General features: G+C 39.0%; 1 protein-coding gene across 1 annotated transcript in view; it reads left to right on the top strand.

The window, feature by feature from the left end:
• The window catches only part of LOC104167918 (zinc finger protein Rlf-like), a gene marked incomplete at both ends in the record, with an annotated part of 33,151 nt that extends 13,340 nt beyond the window's left edge, over positions 1 to 19,811 (top strand). Inside the window, 3 exons of the mRNA XM_009708316.1 lie at positions 4,943 to 5,075; positions 13,489 to 13,691; positions 19,675 to 19,811. Of these exons, the coding sequence (XP_009706618.1) occupies positions 4,943 to 5,075; positions 13,489 to 13,691; positions 19,675 to 19,811 (473 nt within the window). The remainder of the gene's footprint in view (positions 1 to 4,942; positions 5,076 to 13,488; positions 13,692 to 19,674) is intronic.
• Between the last annotated feature and the right edge of the window lie 217 nt (positions 19,812 to 20,028).

The following is a 20,028-nucleotide window of genomic DNA, read 5'->3' as shown; positions in this document are numbered from 1 at the left end:
AACTTGGTGCTCCTTAGAAGGTGGAAGTCAACATTATAGTTCTGCGTTTGGAAAGAACTCCCAATATGTGCTTTTTCACTCACTTGTGATGTTTGGTTTTGTTGTTGCAGTTGGAGAAGGACTAGTGTAGGGCGGAACACTGATTCCCACTAAGTGTGCTTTCAGTATGTCTAGTAAATGCATTGACTGTGCAGCCCTCTGAAGGTGTCTGTTGTGGAAGAGTCATGAGATAGCTGCAGCTGGAAGGTAGCTCAAGTTACCTGATTGACCTCTTCACTAAGAGTAAGGGCTGTCTTGAATCAGGTTGCTTTGGATCCTGCCCCACCAAGTTTTAAGTGTCTCTTAGGATGGAGATTGGGCAAACTTTGGGTAGTTCTTTCAAAGTGAGGGTATTTAAAGATTGATACACTTTACAGAACTTCCCTTTATGTCACTTGTCTGTTGACTCACTGACTAGACAGAAAGAAGAGTCCAACTCCAACTGCCTGCTGGGGAGTACAGCAAAGGTAAAGACAGCTCTAAAATTTCCCTCTTACCTTCTCTTCCTAAGATTGTACGGACCCTCTGGTGCCCTTTGCTGGACTTGCTCCCCTATGGCAAATGAGTTATACAGGACAGCCACAAACTAAGTGTTGTACTCCAGTGGAATCTCAAAAGTACCAGAGGGGAATAAACACTTCACCAAACTCCTGGTTATGCTCTGTTTGAAACTGTTCAGTGTAGTTTGCCTTGATTGCAATAAGGGCTCACTGCTGACCTATGCTTAAATTACAGACCCTAGAGACCTGTTGTGCCAAACTGGAACCTAGCAAACTGGTCACCAGCCTCTGCTGATAACTTGGGGTCATGCCAGGTGCAGCACTTTGCATTTGCCTGGGTTGAACTTCAGTCCCTGTCAGCGATGTTCTGAGGCCTGTTGGATGTCTTTCTGAATGACAGCCCTACCCTCCAGTGTCAGCTGCTCTCCAGATTTTGTATGAGCTGTGGACTGGCAGAGAATATGCGTTTGTCCCATTATTCAGACAATTCATAAAGATGCTGAAAATATCAGCTCAGTGTTGACCCCTCAGAAGTGCTACTAGGAGACAGCTGCCAGTTGGTTTTTGCTAATTGGTCACAAGCCGCCTGAGCGTGGCAGTTGAGCTGATTTTTTTTTTTTCCCAGCTGCATTATTGTCCACTTTTCCATATTTTAACAATTTGGTTTTAAAGATACTGTGGGAGACTGTCAGAAACCTTGCTAAGTCTGACTATTCTAATGTCATCTGTAGTCTGTTATCTCATCACTGAAGGTAGTCAGGTTGATAAAATGTGACTTGTACTTGGCAAGTCCTGGCTGTTCCCAGTCACTTTTTTGTTTTTCAGGTGACTGGATATGGTTTCCAGGAGAACTTGTCCCATAGTCTTTCTGGGAACAGGTTATGTTGACTGGCCTCTAGTTCCTCAGGATCTCCTCCTCTTGGTTTTGAAAATGAGCATGGTGGTTTCTTCCAGTCACCAGGAACCTTTCTCCAGAGGCTGTGACCTTTCAGGCTTAGTATAGGTCTTGCGGTAACATCCATGGTCTCCATTGACACCCTTGGCTTCTGTTTGGTACCATGGATGCTAACATGATTGTCTTAACATCTCATCTGTTGTGTTGCTTCATGCCCCTTCCCTGTCCCTGACTCTGCCACTAGTCATAGGGACCAGGAAGGCCAGAGTGCAGACTTTAACACTAAAACTTGAGCCAAAGTTACTGAGTACTCTGGCCTCTTCAGTGTCGTCTGTTACTTGATGCCCTGTCCTGTTGAGCTGTTCTCAAACTTTCCTTGGTCTTCCCTTTGCTTTCAGTCTTATATTTTCCTCAGCAAGGTGAAGAAAACCAGATGGATGTTCGTGTCCTTCAGGTTGGCTCCCAGAGCCTTTTATTTACTCTGAATGTGGAGTGTGATTGGTGTCCGTGTGTGAGCAGCAAGTGGTGATAGTCTGAGGGCAAGCCTTGGCAGCTCCTCTGCAATATCCGGGATCCAAGTCCCTGTCAAGCACTAAACCTTGTGAGACATGAAGTCTGATTAGCAGCTGAAGGTGGCAAATGCTTAGATAGGATTTTAACAATGACAAGTGATAACTTGCTTTGTTTCCTTCCTCCTTTCCCATCTTGCCTGTTACATTAAAGATTAGTTATAGCTGGAAATCCTGTTTATTGAAAGGTTAGTCGGGACATCATGTTACTTCAATGTCATCACTAGTGTAGGAAGGAGATTAGCCTAGCTATGGAGTACAGTAATACCAGTTTCTGGAATCAGGAATACATTTTGTGTGATCTTGTCAGCTTACACGGAATCACAAAATAGGCTTTACTTTTCCTTGAGTTCCCTATGCTTCTTATGATAACAAGATCTCCTACAGGTACTTAACACCTGTGTTGCAGAACACCACCCAGAGTTCTTGCTTATCCTCTAAAATTTCACAATTCATTGTGTGCTAGATGAGCAAGCAGGAGGGTGGTTGCTGTAGTGAGCTCTGCAGGAGTATGTGCATGTTTCTGTGGTCCCCTTTTGGTTGTTGGAATCTTCACTTGGTACTTGCTGGGGATGATTTTCTTCTAAACTTGCCCGTGTTCTCAGTTTAGTGAAAGAATGCCCCAAAGTCATCAAAATGCAGACTCCTTGAAGAGCCCCATACACTTAGTTTCATATTCTATAGACTGACAGACTATCCAGGGGATGAGTGGATCTGTATGAGCTTGTCACTGGACACAGGCTTCAGTGGTGAAGTAATTCTCAAGTTTATTTTATGTAGTACACAAGTATGCTGTGGTATACTTGCAGCGGATGCACGTAATTGGGGAGTGAAGAGGGAAGAACCTTGTGTTAGCTATACTTCACTTTAATTTGGGATTGACAAAGTAGCATGTCTGATAGTATGGTTTCATAGTTACTTGAGGAGTCCTTTAAGAGACTTCTGAGACTACTGCTTATGACAGCTATGGATCAATGTAAATGAAACTTTCACTGCAAGAATGTAATTTTCCCCTCGTGAATCTTTTGCTGGAAATAAAGCTTCACTCCTTAGTGTGTAGATGCTTCACCCAGGAGTTAAATCCAAGTTCTCCTGTGCAGAGATTTATGGAGTGCGGTTTGCTACAGTATTAGAAAGGAAATAGTTATATCAAAACATCAAAGTTGGTCTGAAATTAGCATCTGATATTGAACATCAAAATCTAATTTATTAAAGGCTATCTACTCATTAATGGAAAGATGCCTTTTACTGTGAATTATTAGTGGGAAAGTCTTGGGTATTTTCATAGCAGTTTTACTTGGTTATAGAACATAACTCAGGAACTTGAAAAACATGTCTTGTGTGTTGCAATGTGGAGTGCAGTTTATTGCTGTCTTTTGACAGCCTGTGATACAAGGCTCTTTGGCTACTCTGGTATTCCCCGCGGTCATAGCATTAGCCCCATTTAATTCTGGTAATTCAGAACATGGAATTGATTCCAGTATATATAGAGAATACAATAGAGGCTATTGAAAGCAAACCTGAGGTTAATAATAATGTTAAAAGTGCTGCCAACTTAAAACACAGCTCATTAGAACTAGGGGACATTGTCACGTATCAAACTAATTCTTGAGCTTAAGATGTGTTGTGATTGATGTGAGAAGCATTTTTACTGAATATGTAACCAAAAATTGGCTACAGTTAGTTGGCTTCAATTTGTCAGCTTTAGGAAATTCTGTGTGGTGATATTTTGATTTTTTTTTTTTTTTTTTTTTTTTTTTAGTGCAAATCACCCTAGATCAGTTTTCCTGCTGGGGACATTGAAATCTGAATTCTGTTTCCAGTTGCTTTTTTTTCTGCATTAGACTCTAGACTTCTTTCCATGTGTAACATCTTTTTTTTTTTTTTTCCTCTTCCCTCCTTCACTCAGATTCCCACAGTTAAAAGAATAAAAAGGCCCTTTTACTCTGACTGTTGTGCTATGTATACAGGTTTAGTGGATGAACTTCAGCTGGAGACCTGTTCAGTGCGGAGGGTCTCTGGGTGAGCCTTCACAGCATCAAAACTGTCAGGATCAGAAATACCTGGATCTTAGAGTAAATGCGCTGGACATGGATTAGTTTCTAAGGAAATGGTGTATCTGTATCCAGTAGAATGATATTTTCATCTTCATAAAGGAAATTATTAACGATCCAGTTTGATCTAGATTGTGAGTGTTGTACAACAGTCTCTGCTGTGTATATTGTGCTCTGCTTCCTCCTTCTTAAGTTCCTTGAAACTTCTTACATCTCTAACTGCCAGGAAACCTGCATATTCATATGACCCCAGCCTCACCCTTTTGGTGGATGAGAGTCCTTTCTGAGCCTCTCCTGTTGCACTGCTCCTTATGTAGCTTAAGGATGTTTCCCTGCCACCCCCACTTTCCTCAGACTAGTGAGTGGCGACTTAATTCACTTCTCTGACAATTACTAGACTTGCTCATCTCACTAGTGTTAACACTAAATGTAAAATTTTACACTCTTGGACTTTTTCTTACTAATTTTGAAAACTATTTAGTCTTCACTCCAGTTTCTCAAATAGCATTAAATGCTTTGATACAAAATCATCCTTTGTCTTTTATACAATAATTTGTGAAATCTTATTTATACGCACGTGTATATGGACAAACATAAAAATTGCAGAAGAGTTACAACTGCAGAATAGGGTTTTTGAGTTAAGCCATTTCAGTTAACTTTCAGTACTTTGAAACTGAGAAGTTTTGCTGTAGGATTAGAGAAGTGAAAGGATGTTGTACTGTTAAAATCCCAATGCAAACATGTCAAAACAGTAAGACTTAGAAGAGTCGTGTGAAACTATTAGCATATAGCCAAACATTAGGACAGATAATGTAAAATTACATTGGTTTAATTCTTAGCAAAGACTTTTAATGACTTTCTAATTGTATGTTTTACTTTTCATAGGATTCACATGATGCTTTACTGGAATTTGGGAACAACAACCTCCAAATATTGGTGGATATCACAAGAGAAGGAGTATGGAAAAATCCAGTTCTTCTTAAAATTCTATCCCAGCAACCAGTAGAAACTGAGGAAGGTAAGAATGTTGTTTTAGAGATGATATGTGGTTATTAAGGAATTACTTGGTGCAGTTTTGGTAGGGAATCAGTGATTGGAAGATAGAAGAGAGTTGTGTCTTAAATTGCATTGGGTGATAGTATTTGTATGTTGCTGAACAATATTTATGATGAAACTGTCTCACTGGCACTCTCAATAATGTGTCCTTGCTAATGCATCTCTGCTTGGGTTATACTATCAATTGGTTTGAATATTTTGAAACTCCATCTTTAAAAAGAATTATTTATTTTTTCATCATAAAAATGTAGAAGTTTTGCTCCCTGCGATGGCTTGTTCTTCATACCTCTGTGTATTTTTTCCTGAATGCTTCACAGGGAGGAATTGTGTATGTCCACGCCTTTCAGAGGCATAAAAGATTCATGTGGAGCGGCGACATGAACGTGGAGGTTTCCTTTTATTAAACTCTGGACTGGGAAGCCCATTGTGTTTAGACTATGGATGAGGAAAAGGAGTTTTTAACGTCACTTTATATAATTTTTGAATATCATCTCTTAAACTCTTCTTGTACTCACTGAAATTATTTCGTATCTATTAGTGGTACCATTAAGTACTTACAGGTATTTCTTTTGACTGTTCCATAACAGTACATGAGACTGTGGTTTACATCAGTGATAATCTAAAGTTAAAAATAATATAGAGGGGAAGAAGAGCTTAAAATGTTTTCTTAAAAATTAAAGGAGCACAAACAGGGATTTTAAGTCAAGCTTTCTTCCATAGCAGAATCTTCCTTTCTGGCTTTGGGTAGCCTCTCTTTGAGTTGTGTTAAGTTAGTACTTTTTAATAAATAAATGAGAAACCCATTAAGGTTCTTAAGAGGATATGTTGCTTCCCTGTGCTAGAAAGCATTAAAAAAGAAGCAGCCAAGGGTGGACTGCAGTTTTTGTTAGCCTTCACTTCAGGTATTCAGTAGTATGGCAGAAACATTTGAACTCCAAACAGCATTTAATCCCATCTCCAACATGTCTTGAAATTGCATTCCATACTGAAGTCCTATCTTGGAGTTTTTCATTTATAGTATTGTTAGTCCATCCAGTTGCACAGTTGCTGCTCTTAGTGTGTTTCTACTCAAAATCTCTTGCATTTCAAAATTGGTCCATATTACTGAAAACCTTGAGCTATTGAAGAATCCCTTACTTGGGAGAGTGGTATACCAGTTATCTAATGGTTACCTAGCTTTGCAAATTCCCTTTACCTGTGGCAAGCCAAGAGCTGTTCTGGAGGACTGGTGTGAATTCCAGTAGGAACGATTTCCTCATATGTGTCTGTGTGGACTCCATTATAGATTAATTTACTTCTTGCATTACTGGTTTTATCAATGGCTGTGTTACTAAATGCTGCTACATTTCTTCATCCCTGTGTGAGTGGACCTTGACGTGGATCAGACTACCTCTTGACTTCAGCAGTAATTGGATAGAACTAGTTTGTTCCTTTGGCTTGTAATTTCGATTGAAATTTCTACTGACAAACTGACTGACACATCTCTGACTATGTTGAATTGGGCTGAGTGTAGGTTCCCACTTCTGAGGTCAGTTGCCCACCTTGAAACTATGGATTTCTTGGTGTTCTTTATTTAGTACATATTTGTCTGTTTAGCTAAATCTGAATACATGCTCAGAAGAGTTGTCCTCACTGGTGTTTCTTTCATGTGATGCAAGCAGAGGCAACAGGGCATTCGTTGGAGCTCTCCTGGAAATTCTGTAACTGCACAAGTGCATTCTCATATATTCTGGACTATTCCACAGATATGCCTAAACAGTCTGAATGTGACTTCGGAGTCCCTTGTTAGACCAGTCTGTCAAAGGCAGGTTTCTCAATTAAATCATAAAGTAAAGAGTTAAACATTTTAAATAAAGGGCAGTTCTAAGAAGCTGAATATCTGCCTTAAAATATCACTTCTTACAGAGTGTCTTGCTTTTGTGGCAGTGTTGAAAACCTTGGTTTGCTTTGGTTTTTTGCTTGCTTTCAGGATATCAAAGAGCAGATAAACTGAGAGAAGTGTCATCCTTGTGGCCTTTTGACCGTATACAACATAGCTGCTTAGACATATCTAAAAGATCTTTCTACAAGCTTTCCAAGCTAGCTGAATGTGTCATCTTAGCACCCAAGCAAGGTGTTTTAGATACTGGTTGAGTGCTTTCAACTGATAGTTCAGGGAACAGTAAGTAGTAGTAGAGCTCATGTGGTATCCGTTGACATGTAGAAAGACAGCGAGAGCACTACATGAGAGTGCTCTCCTGTTCCCGTTCTTCTGGTTAGCGGCAGATACTGTGAAAGTGGTAGATCAAAGTAGTAGCATTATTAGTAATGGAAATGGGAAAATAGCGAGAGAGGTAATGGGGTTATTTAATAGCTACAAATACTATAAAGTAATGCTTCAGTAGTTAAATAATTCAGTGCCCTTACATTACAGAGGATGGAGGGGTTTTTATTCGTTTGGGTTTGTTCTTGGTCCATTTGATAGAAATAGCAGGAATTAAAATGTGCTTTCTAGAAGTCACAGCAGGGCTGACAGTTCTGCTGTTAGGCATGTTGAGTAAGGGCTGCAGAAAATGCTCTAGCACAGGCTTTTCAGTTGTTTTAGTCAAACTGCCATTTTATCCTTCAGTACAACAACAGTTTCACAGAGTATCTTGTGAACTGTTCGTTGGAAATGGATGCTATTTCAGTCATCTGAAACTTAGTTTCTTTGAACAGGTTGTATTTTGTGCTTTTTGGCTTTTTATGGTGCGTGTCTGAAAAGTATTCCTAGTCTTTCCTGTTGTGGGCCACCGGTAAGCCAGATGTGAGAGTAACTCAGTGTGTCCAGCTGGAGCTTTTTGTGAACTGGTAGTTTGTGTTAATGATCACCAGATGCTTACTTGATTAGAAGATTCTGAAAATGTGACATGTTCTTGTCTCTTAACTTTTTATTAATGCACTGGCCCTGAAAAGGAGCTGATGTCAACTGTAAATATGACTTACCAAATTTATTGCATCAAAAGTTTCATAGCAGCTTATGTTCTGTCTGCTGTTTCTATGACTGTTAATAAATTAAACTGCTGTGAGTCTAGGGTAGTTGTTCCTGTTTTATACTGTCAGCTTGCTCAAGGTAGTTGTTTCAGGCATGAATATTTGTTTGAGGAAACGGCTGCAAAAAAATCATTGCTGCTTATGCCTTTTAGATGACAAAGTGATACGAGCATCCCAAAGTGAACATAATAGATGCTGTTCAGCAGTCTTGACCTGTGGCATTCTTCTATGCCTAATGAAGCTAGCATTAATACTCTTATTTGAAGATATTTATTTTTTTTTTGGCTTAGCAAATAGTATCATTCAGGAAGAACAAAGAGGTTAGGGTGAGCCTGTTGCTGTGTGCAGCAGATAAATACCAACATCTTGGTATGTCTGTTGACATGAGTTGATTTGTAGGAAAGCTGGGAGAGCTCTCCACCACGCTGCTATTGTAAAATACACAGACCTCAGTGTTGTTCAAGTGTACTTAACATACTTCACTGCACTTCAGCATATTGTTTTCTTGTTGCAGAGGTACTTTCACTGGAAATACTTGCCCAAGATGCTGTTTCTCTTGAACATTTCTCATAGTAACTACAGAGTTTTCATGCCTTAGTGCCATCCATGCTTTATAAAGACTGTATTCACAATATTGTGGTATAACTTTAAATTCATCGTACACTGCAGGTGTTTTGGGTGAGGGGGGAATCTCTTATCCTTACTTTTTGGTCCTGGGATAAGAGAGCCCTTTAGGTATGTGTAGAGTTTGAAACTGCACTGACGCTTTACTACTCTAAAGGGTTTGGAAGAGGGAAGGGTTGCGAGGTGTCATTGCATTGATTTTTATAGCAAGCTGTTTTAGTCCTGAGGTGCTTGGTAGAACACTGGGACAGAACAGGCAACAGCAGGAGGTCTAGGAAGAGAAGGAACAAGAAAATCTGTTCATAGACATGTTTGAAAACGTAACAGATTTAGGATTGAGTACAGAATTAGGTTCTCTGAGTGGATGTCCTGGTTTAACCCCAGCTGGCAACTGAGTACCACACAGCCACTCACTCACTCCTCCCTATGGTGGGATGGGGAGAATTGGAAAAAGGTAAAACCCATGGGCTGAGATAAGAACAGTTTAATAAGTGAAATTAAATATTATAGTCATAATAATGAAAAGGAAGATAACACAGAGAGAGGGATAAAACCCAAGAAAGACAAGTGATGCACAATACAATTGCCCACCACCTGCTGACTGATGCCCAGCCTATCCCCGAGCAGTGATCGGCGCCTCTCACCAACTTCCCCCAGTTTATGTACTGGGCATCATGTTTTACGGTATGGGATATCCTTTTGGCTAGTTTGGGTCAGCTGTGCTGGCTGTGCTCCCTCCCAGCTTCTTGTGTACCTCCTCCTGGCAGAGCATGGGAAACTGAAAAGTCCTTGACTTAGAGTAAGCACTACTTAGCAACAACTAAAACATCAGGGTGTTATCAACATTATTCTCATACTAAATCCAAAACACAGCACTGTACCTGCTATTAGGAAGAAAATTAACTGTAGCCCAGCCAAAACCAGGACAGGGAAAGCTACTGGTTCTGAGGAATAGGCAGCAAAATGAGGTTTTGTTCCCTTTTCAGGGAAAGGGAGGTTGTTGCAGCCAGGCTGTTGGAAAAGAATAGATGCTTCGGAGGAAAACTAAGTGCTAAGATAGATAGCTGACTAGTGATTTATTACTGACTTTTTCTTCTACCTTCATCAGTTACGTCTGCATGACAAAGGAGCTCAGTTTGTCATTTGCCTCCTTTACAGAGTTCAATACACACTTGCTTAGGCCCAGGGGCCAGGGGCACAGACCTTGCACCTTTGGGGGAGAAAAGGGCGCACATGCTTACTGGCCTCTCCCAAAGACTGCAACAAGTTGAGACCCTCTTGTCCACACCAGCAGTGAGTCCGCCTCCTGTAGTTCATGAGCAAGTTTCTCTCATTTGTGCTTAAAGATAGTGTGACTGTTAACATGAAAACATTGCGTTTGTCTGGCTGACTGCAGATGAGCTTAAAACATTTCCCATGTCTTGACTAGCTGGCTCTGACATGTAAGTAAAAACTTCATTTGAGTGATTGCTAAGTGCATGTCTAGCTATGTAGTAAGAAAACAAGAGGAATCTAAATCATTCTTAGAGCAAGTAAATAGGCTATCTTATTTTTTCCTAGTAGTTCTTTTATTCTTCTCATGGACTTGGAAAAAGTTTTTAATTATTCTGTGAGCCCAGAGCTGTAGAAGCAAGGACTACAGGACTGCTTTGAATGCTTGAGAGCACTAAAAACCATTACTGACATGCCCATGAATACTGTGCTTCACCTGGATAGATGACTTTGTTCTGATGTTGAGTAAGCAAGCCTTTCATAGAGTTCTTCCTTAACAGTGATCTCTTGGCCATCTTGTGGTAGCAGTCTGTTACATTAAATAGGATGGATATTGAAGCACTGTTGTTTTCCTCGATAAATTTTCAAGCACAGTGTCATATACAGATGTAATTTTTAAGAAAGAGAGGAGGCTTGTTTCCTAGCAACTGGAGATTTTACTGCAGACTGTCTCCTGGTCAGCCAGCTTTTTTTAACTTCTGTGTTGAAGTTACTTTAATGTGAAGTGTCAGTGACAGTTATGTCAAGATTTTACTGCTCAGAGGTTTTTTTCTTTGGAAAATGGAAACGAGTGCCATAGACTTGAATCTTAAAATGATCTCTAATGGGCGAGTAAGCACTTGTCTGCAGAATACTAGTAAGACTAACTACAAGCATGTAGTATGTACTTGGCCCCTGAAATGAGCTTTCTGTTTAGGTGCATGTTGTAAACCTTCTGCCAACTAGTGTAGTGTCTGTTAAAACATGTTCTTTTTCTGTTCAGACAATAATTTAAGTGCAGAAAGCATGGGAATTTTCTTGTTTTGTATTATGTACAATCCTTTCTTTCAGAAATTTATATACTATTGGTTTCTTAGGTACCCATCTCACACAGTAATAATAAGGTACTAACATAGTGAAAATATTTTTATGCAATGGCTTTTCCACTGAGTTACTACTGTAAAGCAAACTTTCTTTTTTAGCTAATCCAGAGTCTCTTGCAGGCTTTACAGGTAGCTGGTTGACTACAGCTGCTGCAGAACACCGGTTCTAATATGTGTTTTATCAGAATGTCTTGGGCATTTCCATAATTTCTTCTACAAATCATCAGCCAGTTTGTTCCTTTGTTGATATGTATTATTGCATGCAGTATAAGAATGTATTGACTCCTCTTTCTTAATTCACAGTGGTCATTTGAAATATGTACAGATCTGGAGACTAGTATCCTGTAGATGTTTATGTTAAGCTGGAAATAGCACCATAGCTGTCTTGAGGCGTACTATTTCATCAGCTAAGGCAAAGTACCTGAACTTTAGCAGAGCTTTTGATGCCGTCTCTCACAGTATCCCTCTGGATAAAATGTCCAGCATACAGCTAGACAAGTCCATAATACATTGGGTGAGCAATTAGCTGATGGGTTGGGCTCAAAGAGTTACAGTAAATGAGGTTACATTGGTCTGTGGCCAGTCATCAGGGGGTTCCCCAGGGCTCAATTTTAGAGCCAGTGCTCTTTAATGTTTTTATAAAGGATCTGTGTGCAGGAATCAAATATACATTAAGTAAGTTTGCTGATGATACTACATTAGGAGGAGTTGTGGACTCCCTTGACGGTAAAGAGGCCTCACAGAGAGATCTGGATAAACTAGAGAGCTGGGCAATCACCAGCCGTGTAAAATTTAACAAGAGCAAATGCCAGATCCTCCACCTGAAACAGGGTAATCCTGGTTATATGTACAAATTGGAGTATGAGAGGCTGGAGAGCAGCCCTGCTAAAAGACATCTAGGGGGTTGGGTTGATGGCAAGTTGAACATGCGTCAACACCATGTCATGGCAGCTGAAAGGGCCAGCCATGTCCTGGGGTGCATCAAGCACAGCATAGCCAACCAGTCGAGGGGTGGTGATTGTCCCACTCTACACCGCAGTGGTGTGGCCTCACCTCGAGTCCTATGTGCATTTCGGTGCCTCAGTATAAGAAGGACATCAAACTAGAGTGTGTCTAGAGGAGGGTGACCGAGATAGTGAAAGGCTTTGAGGGCAAGACTTACAAGGAGCAGCTGTGGCAACTTGGTTTGTTCAGCTTGGGGAAGAGAGGTGACCCCATCGTAGTCTACAACTTCCTCAAGGATGGCAGCAGAGGAGGAGGTGCTGATCTCCTCTCTCTGGTGACCAGCAATAGGACACGAGGACATGGAATGAAGCTGCATCAGGGGAGGTTCAGAATTGGACATTAGGAAAAGGTTCTTTGCTGAGAGGATCATCGGTCCCTGGAACAGGCTCCCCAGCTCATGGCACCAAGCCTGTCGAAGTTGCAGGAGCATCTAGACAATGCTTTTACAGAATCACAGAATTGATTTGGTTGGAAGAGACCTTTGGGATCATCGAGTCCAATCTTTGCCGTAACACCACTATGTCAACTAGATGATGGCATGAAGTGCCATGTCCAGTCTTTTCTTAAAGACCTCCAGGGAGGTCTCTTAGTTATATGGTTTGGTTTTAGGTAGTCCTGGGAGGAGCAGGGAGTGGGATTTGATGATCCTTATGGATCCCTTGCAACTTGAGATATTCTGTGATTCTATGATGAGTACCTGGGAAGAGAATCTAAATCTATGAGGTTTTTAATCAGATTAAATAAATTTTGCTAACCACTTAGAAAAATAATCTGAAGTTATGTTTTACTATTGAATTAGTTCATCAAGTCTCATAATGATTAGTTATATTTGGTTGATCTAGAGCACAAGCCTAGCATGTCTTAACCACAAAGATAACATTTTCACCCTCAATTTAATTTTGTATATTTTGGCATTATGTGGGGTTTTAACAACTTGGGTGGAAAAATCTCCAGTTGAAAAGTACATAATGCTTTGTTTGAAATATTTTTGGTTCTTCGGAAAATGAAGCTACAATTAAAAGTTGAAGATTTTGCATCTCAGCTAAACTGCTGGTATCTTGTTCAAAATACTGTATTGTCTGATCAGTGTTCTTTAGCCACTCCTGTGGCATATTTCCTTATTGTGCTATCTTTTAGGGGAGGGTGGCGGGGTCAGTTTTCTATAGCCCAGCATTTTCTCCTTAAACAGCTGGTCTGAATTTGTTTGGGAGAAAATATTCCACTTATTACTGTCACTTTTTATCACACCTAGAGTTCCTAAGAAAGCTGACTATACTTACACAAGTTTGCAATAAAATAAAGTGTGAACGTACTGAGACAATTTCAGTTAAGTGTCAGCTGTAAATTGGTGTATTCTCAAAGGCTTTTTTCTTTTCCTAGCTAATAAATTGATTACACGAGAAGGGCCTTCCTTTCTGCAGATGCGAATAAAACATTTGATGAAGTCAAACTGCATCCCACAAGCTACTTTCTTGTCAAAATTGTGTGCAGATTCTCCAGAAATTGCAAATGTTTCATCTTTTCGCCAAGCCTACATCACATGTGTGTGTTCTATGCTGCCTAATGAAGACTCCATTAAGGAGGTTAGTAATCCATAGTCCCTTTTTAATGTATATTTATCAAGTATTTTAGAATTTATTTCTGCAATACTAAGAACTGAAGCTGAAGAGTGAAACTGTTGCAGCAGAGTTCCAAAAGAGAATGATCCATTCCAGACTGCAGCAGTAAAGAACATTTGTGTTATCTGCCGGTGTAGATAAGTATGTGTTATATGCTTGCATTCGAGGATAGGTGTGTTTGAAAGCTTAAAATAAAGCTTGTGACTTCAATTCCCCTTGTAATCAGAATATAATTGGAAAGCTGTCTTTTCTGACTTGAATACTAGTAGTAGAACAGTTACTTCTCTTCTCATTGTTCTGATCAAGGAAAGAAAAGTTTAAAAAAAAAAAAAAACAAACACAAAAAAAATAAACAAACAAAAACCCCTTTGGAGTTGTTCCAGAGCTCTAAACTTGTTTTTAGTAGTCTTCCTCTTACAGTAACAGTCATAGCAATGATTTGTGTTAACATATTGCAATCAAAACAGCATGCAACTCTTGCCTCTGTTGCCTCTTGATCTCACATGTCTATTACTTTATCAGTCTCAGTGTCCTTGTTAGAGTTGCATGGGATTGGTGTAGTTTTAAATATGACTTGAACATTTTGAGTAAGCCTCTGTGAAACTGGAGGAAGCTTCACATATGAAAAAAGAAATGCAGCTCCAATGTCTGCACTTCCTGAGTGAGTGGCAGACTTCTTTGGACTGTTCTTGTTATACATGTAAAGTATTTTAAAAGCATTCCTTTAAAAATACTTCTTATGAAAAACAAATACTTGTAGATGTAGCCTCAGACAGACTCTGAGCCACATTCCCTTTGGTTTGCTGTACTGTAGGAGCAATGAATGCATTTAACAGGACACCACAGACATGATCTGCGGACTGGAGATGTTGGGGATATATGGCTAACTTGCAACACGTTCTTTGATTGGATTGGCTACTAATGATGGATGGCAGAGAAATCACATTAAATTATGCTCAGTTTTTAGTTTAATTTAAGAGCTGTGAAGTCTAGCTGTATCTGTTTTACCTAGATATTCAGAAAAGTCTTTACTTGCCTGTCGAATATAAAAGCTAGAACACAGCTTGATGAATTGAATCAAATTATGGTAATCACTTAATTAAACCTTTTATGGGAAAATGAGGCCACTAAGCATCAAAGCAGTATCATCTTAAAACAGTATCATATATTGACTTAACTGGACCTGTAGCCAACACTGTGAAAAGTGTAAAGTCAGTGGTGTTACAGTGCCAGAAAGTTGAGGTAAATAATTGGCAACATGAGGATTTGCATGTAATGTTTCTTTGCATGCTTGATCACTGGTATTGTGTAGTTGGTACTCTTTACAGACTTGCTGAAATCTGAGACTTCTGAAATGCTTTTATTTCCACCTTTGTTTTCAGAAGGTGAGAATTGTGTTACATCTGCGTATTACCTATCATCTTCTTAGGTAGACAGTTATCAGGTCTAGTGACAAGTGGGGAAGAGAGATGGGAAAAAGATGAAAGATGAAGAGCTCAAAGAATAGCAGCTGTTGGAGAATGAGAGGTGGAAATGACTGAACACCCAGTGGCAGGAATTAACTGTAGTAAAAGAATTGAGGGTTACATGAAATTTGAAATTCAGAATAGGATGGGGTAGATGGAGGAACAAGGCTTAGCTAAGAAAGCAAATGTTACAAAAAAGGTGAATATGAGTGAAGATAGCTTGAGGAGCATTGGAGAGAAATAATTTGTTTTGGAAGATTAGATATTGTATGGTCATCCCTTTCCAGGAACTGGAAGTGATTAGAATGGCTAGGTCAGGCTTGGAATTTAAATTGCTGAGGTCCTAAAAGTTAAGGCTGGTGAACTACTACTATCTATAGGCAATAACATACATATATGCATGTGTGTACATATGTACATGCATATATGTATACACATGTACACATATATATATGTATGTATCTGTGGTTATAACTCGTGTGTATATATACGCTATATATAAAGTTGTCCCTTGCATTTCTGGTACCTTCTGGTACCTTGAATTGATCCTAAGGCACACATGTAACAAATAGTATGACTATGTAATTATTTGTTCACAAGACTCTCATGCTGCTCTCTGAGAAACATAGAAAGTAACAGAACTAAGAACTGCTGTCTGGCTTACTGATTCCAATGTTTGGCTTGAATTTGCCAATTTTATTGAACCAGTTAAAAACGCTAATTAAAGAGGTTCTACATGGTAGTTAACAAGTAGTTAGTAACACACTTTAATATTGCAAAAAGCCTGAAGCCCCACATCTTCCGTAATCTAAGATGGCTTTCTCTGTAAAGCAAGTGCCAGCCACATGTAGCAATAAAACAGGATTTTCAAATGAAACAACCAGTAAAAATGAAAGCCCAATTGGTTGTTTTCATCATAACTTCTCATCTCTGTAGAATGTCAGTGTAATTTGCTAGGTTGTATTTGAGCTCCATACAGCCATTTTTATCATCAAAGTTGATGGTTTTTTGGGGGTTTTTTTTGGGTTTTTTTGTTGTTTTTTTTTTTTTATTATTTGGACTTTCTTTGGGAAAGACCATTCAAAAATCTGAGAGTAAAGCACTGGAAGTCTGAATTTAAGCAAATGCACATTATCCCATTCATAAAAAATTCAATTTAAAAGCTTAGGAGCAGTCATCTTTTGGATGTCCTCTCCAGACACTGCCTATAGAATAAGGAATTGGTTTTGGGTTGTATGTTTAAAAGAGCAAGAGGGAAAGACAATGAAGCTTGTTAAAACATTGAGGAAGGATAGTTGCTTATCACGACTTTGCTTGCAAAAATACTTTTAGTTAAAGTTTTGTTTCCGTTGTCAAGTTAAATGAAATAGTCTCTTCCCTCTGTAATTTCCAATTTGATTGGAAGATTATAAGAACTTAACCTGTCTCCCTTGCCTTGCAAACTCTGTATGCTTAGTGAAATACTTTTGATGTAAAACATGTTATTTTATTAAATTATGAAGCACCGCTCCCAAATGCTTGCAACTGTAGCAGCATTATTTAATGTAAATAACGTAATATGCTGCAAAAGAGTAGCCTGTATTTGCAGACTCAAGAGTATGTTGTCCCAACTCAGCTAGGGGAAATCTACAGTCTCTGAGCTGAAATCAAATTACTTTTAGGTGGTTCATGGTATATCTCTAGCTCCTGAAAGGGTGGCAAGTCTCCCTAGATAAGCAGGTTGAGTGCCCCTTTTTTAAGGAGTATTAACATGATGTCCTATGAAAAAATTGGTAGAAGGCTTAGGTTAATGATAGGAAATTTTTGTGATGACGTAAGAAATGAAATATATTTGTAATGTTAAAATTTTTTCTTCAAACTAACATGACATGGAAAACGAAGACAAGATAAATCTTACATGGTTGTATGTTCCGTGGAATAACTTTGAGGCGTAAACTGGCATCCTTCTTGTTAATGGAATGGGGGGAGGGTGACAGCATTTTTCAACAATTCTAATTTAAAATATCTTAGTACTGTTCATTCTGTAGTCTCTGAACTTTCGTTCAGCTGTTGATTGTCTTGGGTTTCTAACAGAATAACAGAAGCACTGGTCAGTATTCCAGGTTTAGTAAAGACACTTTCATTTAGTAAGTGTCTGGTTTGTCACTTAAGTGACTGACTGGATATTGTTGGATGATTTCAAGCTGTGCATTTGGACTTTTTGTCTTAAATATTATTTTTAAAAAAACAAACAAGGTCTGAATTAGATGGATCATTGACGAACTCTGAAATAAACAGGACTTGAAAACAAATTGCCTTGTTGCTTACTCAGTAGTTAATGTCCTAAATATGAGTGAGTTTGGCAAAAAATAATCAAATTTATATGGGAGAAGGAGAGTAAATCCAATGTGCTGTGTGACCATAGGCTGCTCCAAGCCCCACAGACATGCCTTTTGCTGGAGCTGATGTTTGTGCTGTTCCTGCTGTTCCAGTGCACAGCAGAAGTTCCAGGTCTTGTTATAATGTGAGTCTGAGTGAGGAGTAACTGATGGCTATTAAAAATGTGGGGTTTATCATCCTCTAGCCTAAGAAACCCTAGTAAGTAGGTTTTAAGTTTGTAGTTTTTAGAACAGTGGTAGCATTGTTCAGTGATTGTTCCTTTAATGGAACTGGGAAATTGCGCATGGTCTCTGTCAAGTGATGCCTGGCCAAGTAGATCACAGATATTGTCTTTAGATATGTCTTCAGAATGTCTTCACAGCCATTGTCTTCAGATTTGTGGAGGAAACATACCCCATATTTACATGCACTGGCAGTTTTTGGTTTTCCAAAAACCAAGACCTGGAAGATCAGGCTTGTATCAAACCACTACCGGCAGCCTCTTACACTATTTTAGAATGTTTGCTGCAGTATTGAGATGGCAGTGTATAATTGTGGAAATGATCAAAGACAAAAATTTGGGTCACTTAGCTTTGTTTTTCTAATTTGCTTTATAAAATGTGCTGATGGAGATTATAATCTATAAAGAATAGGAATAACTGAGTAGAGAGGGGTGGTGGAATACTGTGAGAATACTGGAGTTGGCCAGCTATCGGACATGTATTCAACTAGACTGCCCACACAAGCTGAAAGCCTGAAAGTACCGAAGGTACATGGGAACATAAGAAAGGTACTGCTGGCAAAGGATGTTGGAGGGAAATGGTATGCAGCAGTATCTTTCGTGGTTTTTTTTTTTTTTAATCTGTAAGCTGGAACAGCCCTGTTCTCACCTGTGCAGTGTTGAACATCTTCAGAATTTTTTCATGTGGCCATTGGTATGGGCTTGCTTTTCCGTCTTCCCCAACCTGATGGAGGCAGCAGTTGGTTTGCAGATATAATAAGTGCTTATTATCTCTGACATGCAAGGAGCAATGATGTCTGTACCCATAGTTAGCAAAGCATTGTCACTTAAATCAGTTCTTGAGGTTTCGCTGTTGCCAGACAAACACCCCCCCCCCAACATAATCTGCTACATTTTACTCTTTTTCAAATACAAACTGACATATCTGCAAGCACTTGCAGCTTTTGAATTGCTCTAAAAATGTCTGTTGCAAAAGATAAGTCATGGATCTCAAGTTGAACACCAAAAGTCAGTGGACCCTAGAAAATATTGACATTGCTCAATGAACTCATGTCAAGCCTGTATGGAAAACTGGGGTAACATACCTGCTTCTGCTCTTCCTACTGAATGACATGTCTGTGAAAATTAGTTTGGTATGTTTTAACTTCCCTTTGTTCTTTCTATATCATTATTTTTTATGATTAACAAGAGGTTTGAATTGCTTATAGTAGCAATAGCTGATTAAAGTAGGTGTTGCTTGAGTACAGCCTATTCTGTGAAGTAGAATAGATCTGGTGGAAAAAATGTATTAAATAGTGTTGTCTTAACAGTAAAAGTACTTCATAATTGCTTTCTGTAGTCTAAAATACCTGGCTTATAACCAAGCTAATGCCCTATTTTGGTATACCTACCTTTAAGTAGGCTTTTCCATAACTTCCGTGGGATTTGTCTATCCTCTAAATACTTCTATTTTTAACATCATGCTTTGGAGTGTGATTGTTCAGAATCGGCCCTTATGGACAAAGAGGACAAGAGACTGGCTTTTTCACATCTCTTGACCTCTTTGGACCTGGGTTTTAATCTTCAAAGGGAAAACAGGGGTGCCTGGAAGTGCAAAGAAGGAATGGGAAGTTTTAGATAGACTGTTGCCTGTATGTAAGTATTTTGCTAAGCTACGCAAAATGGAAGATGGTCCCAAAGAAAACTAATACTGAGAAGGGATCAGAACAAACACATGTGAACTTCTCATGCCATTCTGTAGCTGAAAGTTATGGTATGAACTCTGGATATTAAAAGGAGACATAGTGTTTTGTTCATGTGTATCTGAGACCGTTTCCTTTGATACATTAAACAAGCTGAGACTAAAATGCATTTACTTTTAATTTTCTTTTTTTTCTTTAAGATTGCAAAGGTGGATTGCAAAGAAGTACTGGATATAATATGTAATCTAGAATCTGAGGGACAAGAAAACACTGCATTTATTCTTTGTACAACGTACCTTACTCATCAGCTTCAAACAGCAAATGTGTATTGCTCTTGGTAAGTAATAGGTATTACTGCTACTCCTAACTGTTCCTCACTGGCTTCAATGCAAGAGAATTCAATATGATAGAAAAATATATAGAGAAAATGGATATATCTTTAACTTGAGAAGTACATCAGACTGAAGTACTTTCCAGATGACTTGGGACAAAATAAATAAGGACTCATATTGCTACAGTAATAGAGCAGTTAGTCAGATGAAAGTAAATTTAAA

Source organism: Cariama cristata, unplaced genomic scaffold (genome assembly GCF_000690535.1).
Source record: "Cariama cristata isolate BGI_N322 unplaced genomic scaffold, ASM69053v1 scaffold10679, whole genome shotgun sequence".
In the NCBI taxonomy this organism is placed as follows: Eukaryota; Metazoa; Chordata; class Aves; order Cariamiformes; family Cariamidae; genus Cariama; species Cariama cristata.
Note: the sequence above shows the minus strand (reverse complement) of the source record. Positions and strands in the feature narration are given on the sequence as shown.